This window comes from Papio anubis, chromosome 6, assembly GCF_008728515.1.
Source record: "Papio anubis isolate 15944 chromosome 6, Panubis1.0, whole genome shotgun sequence".
NCBI classification, from domain to species: Eukaryota; Metazoa; Chordata; class Mammalia; order Primates; family Cercopithecidae; genus Papio; species Papio anubis.
In genome coordinates this window covers 67850035-67855727 of record NC_044981.1, presented here as the reverse complement: position 1 = coordinate 67855727, position 5693 = coordinate 67850035, and the positions used below count along the sequence as shown (strand labels likewise).

General features: G+C 34.8%; 1 protein-coding gene across 1 annotated transcript; it reads left to right on the top strand.

Annotated features, from left to right (window-relative positions):
• Positions 1–2498: 2498 nt before the first annotated feature.
• Positions 2499–3551, top strand: LOC101010694 (HORMA domain-containing protein 1-like). Its single transcript, XM_031667207.1, is given in 2 exon segments — positions 2499–3162; positions 3164–3551. Coding segments are annotated over 2 exon segments (825 nt in total). The 5' UTR covers positions 2499–2670; the 3' UTR covers positions 3497–3551.
• Positions 3552–5693: the final 2142 nt, after the last annotated feature.

Below are 5693 nucleotides of genomic sequence, written 5' to 3'. Positions count from 1 at the left end.
GCAAAACATTTAGATATTAGATTTATCAGTCACACTATAAAATGGCAACACTTAGCATTTTAAAATAATATATGCTTCAAAAGAGAGGATTAAAACACACCAAGGTGCTATAAAATTAACAAGCAACAAGCAGACTTAAAAAAGAATAAAATAAAAATTTTAGAAAGGAAAAACTATTGAAATACAAATAATGGTTAGGTATGATGGATGATTAAATATGTCATGAGAAGATTAGTGAACTAGATGATGAATCTGAAGAATTTATTCAGAAAGTAACACAATGAGAAAAAAAGAGGAAATATGACAGAAAAGAGGTAGAACAGAGTAAAAAATTCTAATCTAATTTTAAAAGTTGGAGTTCCAGAAATAGAGGAATATGAATGAGGTAGAGGCAATATTCGAAAAATAATTGAGAAATTTGATGATGTGATGAAAAACATCAATCTATAAAGTTGTGAACCTAAAACAGAGTAAATAAAAATAAATGAACATCTCACTTATGTAATTTAAACTACAGAATGCTATAGATTAGCTGAAAAATCTTTAACAACTACATCAATCAAAATAGATTAAAGACTTAAATCTAAGACCCCAAACAATGAAAATACTAGAAAAAAACATTGAGGAATGCTTCAGGATATTGGTTTGAACAAAGATTTTATTGGTAAGATTTGAAAAGCACAGACAACCAAAGCAGAAATGGCATCACATCCTCTGCACAGTAAAGGAAACAATCAACAAAGTGAAGAGATAGCACAGTCAATGAGAGAAAATATTTGCCAAATATCCAATTGGCAAGGGATTAATAAACAGAATATGTAAGGAACACAACTCAACAGCAAAATCAAATGACCCAATTAAACAATGGGCAAAATATCTGAATAGCCATTTCTTAAAAGAAGACATACAAATGGCCAACAGGTATATAAAAAATGCTCAACATCACTAATCATCAGGGAAATGCAAATCAAAACCATGATGAGATAATATTTCATTCCAGTTAAAATTGATTTTATCAGAAAGATAAAAAATAACAAACGCTGGCAACGATAAGGAGAAAGAAGAACACTCATACCCCATTCTTAGTGGGAAGGTAAATTAGTACAGCCACTATGCCAAAATAGTATGGAGGTTCCTCAAAAGCCTCAAAATGAAACTACCATATGATCCAGCAATCCCACTGCTGGTTATACCTCCAAAAGAAAGGAAATCAGTATAGAGAAGAGATATCTGCACTCTTATGTTTATTGCAACACAATTAACAATAGTCAAAGATATGGAATCAGGAGGTAGAGCAAGATGGCAGAATGGAAAGCTCTGCCAATTGTACTTTCTGCAAGGACACCAATTTAACAACTATCTACAGAAAAAAAGTACCTTAATAAGAACCAAAGATCAGGTGAGCACTCACAGTACCTGCTTTTAACTTCATATCACTGAAAGAGGCACTGAAGAGGTAGGAAAAACAGTCTTGAGTTGTGGACCCCACCTCTCCCCGTCCCCTGGTAGCAGAGGCGTGGTGCAGAGAGCATTTCTGTGCACTGGCAAGAGGGAGAGTGTGGTAATTGTGAGGCATTGAACTCAGCACTACCTGTTACAGCAGAAAGCAAAACTGAACCAAACTCAGCTGACACCGACCCACAGAGAGAGCATTAAACCAGCCCTAGCCAGAGGGGAATTGTCAATCACAGTGGTCCAAACCTGAGTTCCCACAAACCTCGCTACTGTGGCTGAAGGTATTCTGGGGCCCTAAATAAACTTGAAAGGCAATCTAGGCCACAAAAACTGCAACTTCTAGGCCAGTCCTAGTGCTGAACTGACCCCAGAGCCAGTGGACTGGGGGGACTTACTGAGTTACCAGCAGGGGTGGCTAATGGAGTGCTGGCATCACTCCTCTCCTAACCCCAGGCTGCACAGCTCACAGCTCCAAAAGAGCCCCCTTCCTTCTGCTTGAGGAGAGGAAAGGTAGAAGTGGGAAGGACTTTGTGGAATGGAGGTCATCATGTTAAGTCAAACAAGCCAGACATTGAGAGACAAACTTTACACATTCTCACTTATTTGTGGGATCTACAAATCAGAACAATTGAACTCATGGGGATAGACAGTAAAATAATACTTACTAGAGACCGGGAAGGGTAGTTGGGGGTGTTGGGGAGGTGAACATGGTTAGTGGATACGAAAAATAGTTGGAAAGAATGAAGAAGACCTATTATTTGCTAGCACAACAGAGTGACTATAGTTAATAATAATTTAATTGTACATTTTCAGACAACTAAAAGAGTAGAATTGGATTTTTTTTGTAACACGAAGGAATCCTTGAGAAGACAGATATCCCATTTTCCATGATGTGATTATTATGCATTGCATTCCTGTATCAAAACATCTTATGTACCCAATAAATATATACACCTAGTATGTACCCACAAAAATTAAAAATAAATAATTGAAATATTGGAATTAACCTAAGTGTCCATCAATGGATGAAGGGATACAGAAAATGTGGTACAAAGAAAAGATAAATGTTTGAGGTGATGGATATCCCAGTTACCCTGATTTGATCATTACACCTTGTATACCAACTATTACGTGTACCCTCAAAATACATTGAAGCGGCTTCATTGTCTGGAGTAACACCCGAGGTTTGTTGTCTCATGACCACGGAGATCAAAGATGTGGACACACACACAAAGAGTGAGATTAAGAGTGGGAATTTTCCGGGGCCTGCCCCTCAGACATAATTCTGAATTAAAGAAAATATTTTATCAAAAGAAGATGGCCACTACCCAGTTGCAGAGGACTTCCATGACTGCACTGGTATTTCCCAATAAGATATCACCTGAACACCAGTGTTTGGTGTTAGTGAAGAGGCTCCTAGCAGTTTCAGTATCCTGTATCACATATTTGAGAGGAATATTTCCAGAATGTTCTTATAGAACCAGATATCTAGATGATCTTTTGGTCAAAATACTGAGAGAAGATAAAAATTGCCCAGGATCTACACAGTTAGTGAAATAGATGCTAGGACATTATGATGCTTTACAGAAAAAATACCTAAGGATGGCTGTTCTAGCTATATACACAAACCCAGAAGATCCTCAGACAATTTCAGAATGTTACCATTTCAAATTCAAATATGCCAACAATGGACCACTCATGGACTTACTTCGTAAGTAAAAACCAAAGCAACAAATCTAGCATGTCATGTACTGATACCAAGAAAGCAAGCATTCTCCTTATTCGCAAGATTGATATCCTAATGCAAAATCTGGGGCCTTTACCTAATGATGTTTGTTTGACCATGAAACCTTTTTATTATGATGAACTTACACCCCTAGATTACCAGCCTCTCGGTTTTAAGGATGGTGATTGTGAAGGAGTTATATTTGAAGGGAAGCCTAGGTATTTAAATGTGTGTGAAGTCTTAATACCTTTTCACACCTTCAAAGTAAAAGTGACCACTGGAAAAACTCCGTCTCTACTAAAAATACAAAATTAGCTGGGCCTGGGGGATTGTGCGCCAATCTCCAGCCTGGGCAACAAGAGCGAAACTCTGTCTCAAAAAAAAAAAAAAAAATAAAAATAGTGATTTATTGAGCTGCTTTTTGTTAGAAGGGAAGTTCTGCTGAGGACTCTTTTACCCTCACTATCTGCCTAAATAATTTCTTTCTATCTCCTGTATCAATATCAATTAAAAATTTAATGACAAAGAAAATGTGGTACATATAAATAGTGGAATATTATTCAGCCTCAGAAATCGTGAAATCTTGTCATTGCAGCAACATAAATGGTAGAGGTCATTACATTACATGAAATAAGCAGGCACAGAAAGACATATACTGCGTGTTATCAGTTACGTGGAAGCTAAAAAAGTGGATCTTGTGGAGGTAAAGTTGATTGGTAGTTACCAGAGGCTGAGAAGGATAGGAGGGAGGCAGGGGAGAAGAAGAAACACTGCTAAATGGGTATCAAAATACAGTTAAAGATAGAATAAATAAGATCTAGCATTCAAAAGTACAGTAGGATGATTACAGTTAACAATAATTTTTCATATAGTTGAAAACTACTGACAGAGAGGAAATGGAATGTTCCCAACATAAAGAAAGGGAGAATTTGGGGGGTTATGGATGTCCCAGTTGCCTCAGTGATTACACATTTTATACATGTATCGAAATATCACAGGTACCCTAAAATTATATACTTCTATTATGTATTGGGAAAAAATTTACCAGGGAAAAAGGAACTATATTTTGATTGACAATTGATTTCTCAGCAACAATAATGGAAGCCAGGAAACAGTGGAGTATTTTCGATATAATGACAGAAAATGCCTGTCAGTATAGGATTATATACTTAGCAAAGATAATTTTGAAGAATGAAAAATAATGGTATTGTCAGGTAAGGAAAAGGTGAGAAATTTCACAACCAAAAGACACTCTCTTAAAAAATTCAAAAGATATATTCAAGGAAAATGAAACCAATTCCACATGGAAAATACAAAGGATTAAAGAACAAAGAAAGTGGTAAATACATGGGTAAATATAAACAACACTGAATTCCTAAAACAATACTTTTTGGGGGGTTTAAAACAAGGTAAGCTATGGTATTCAATAATTACATATAAGTTAGGAAGGAGTGATCAGACTTAAACATTTAATAGAATCATTATTTAAAGGAGTACATTCAGATTTTTATAATTTAAGTATACATGCTGAAAATGTTAAGGTAACCAAGAAAACATAGAAATGGAATATTTAACTTTCAAATCTGTAGAGGAAAACATGAGTAAGAAAAATATCTATTCAATATTTAATTAGACAACTCAAAACAACAAATTAGAAAAAGAAACAGATAAAGAGGGACAAACAGCACAATAATAGGATAGTAGAAATAAATCCAAATAAGTGCCTCTCTCCTCTCAACTCTCAATATTTAAATATTTGCCGTAGTGACTTGCAAATATTTTATTAAAAATTTACTATTAGGTTGATGCAAAAGTAATTTCAGTTTCTGCCATTACTTTCAGTAGCAAAAACTACAATTACTTTTGTAGTGATCTAATATCTGAAACGAAAACTACGATATATACATTATTGCATCAGCAAAAATGTCAAGTTGTGTATATGTTCAGGAAGGAGGTTTTAAAGTTCTTGCTGAATATCTCAGCTCTTATTCGGATAATGTCTTGTTTCTAACTAATGTGATTTTCCTCGGGTTTAGCTTCTTTCTATCTGTCCATTATCTGAAGGTGCTAACACCTAGATTCAATTTAAATAGTATCCCTACTATATTAAACATATGATTTCTTTGTTTGGTTACATAACAACACACATTTATTATTGAGCATAGAAAGTCAAGGAAATTTGCATCCATTACAAAATATGCTAGACACAACAGAGTCAATATACAGCCCATAAAGCAAAGCCATTAAATCATTTCAAAAGTTGTGATATAATTGCTTTACATAATGCAGAAGTCTTTGGTGGCTTGTTATATGAATGTAAGAATGTTTTATTGATATTTGGGGAAATTAATCTGCATTTTTGTATTATTACTATTACATATGCTAATTTTACCTGCAGGAATATAAAAATATAATTAACGATGCAGTTAAAATGATCCACTAAAAGACAAGAATTTTTGATCTTGATTAAAAAATGAAAGATCTACCTAAACCTTCAGGAAGCAATTTGAAC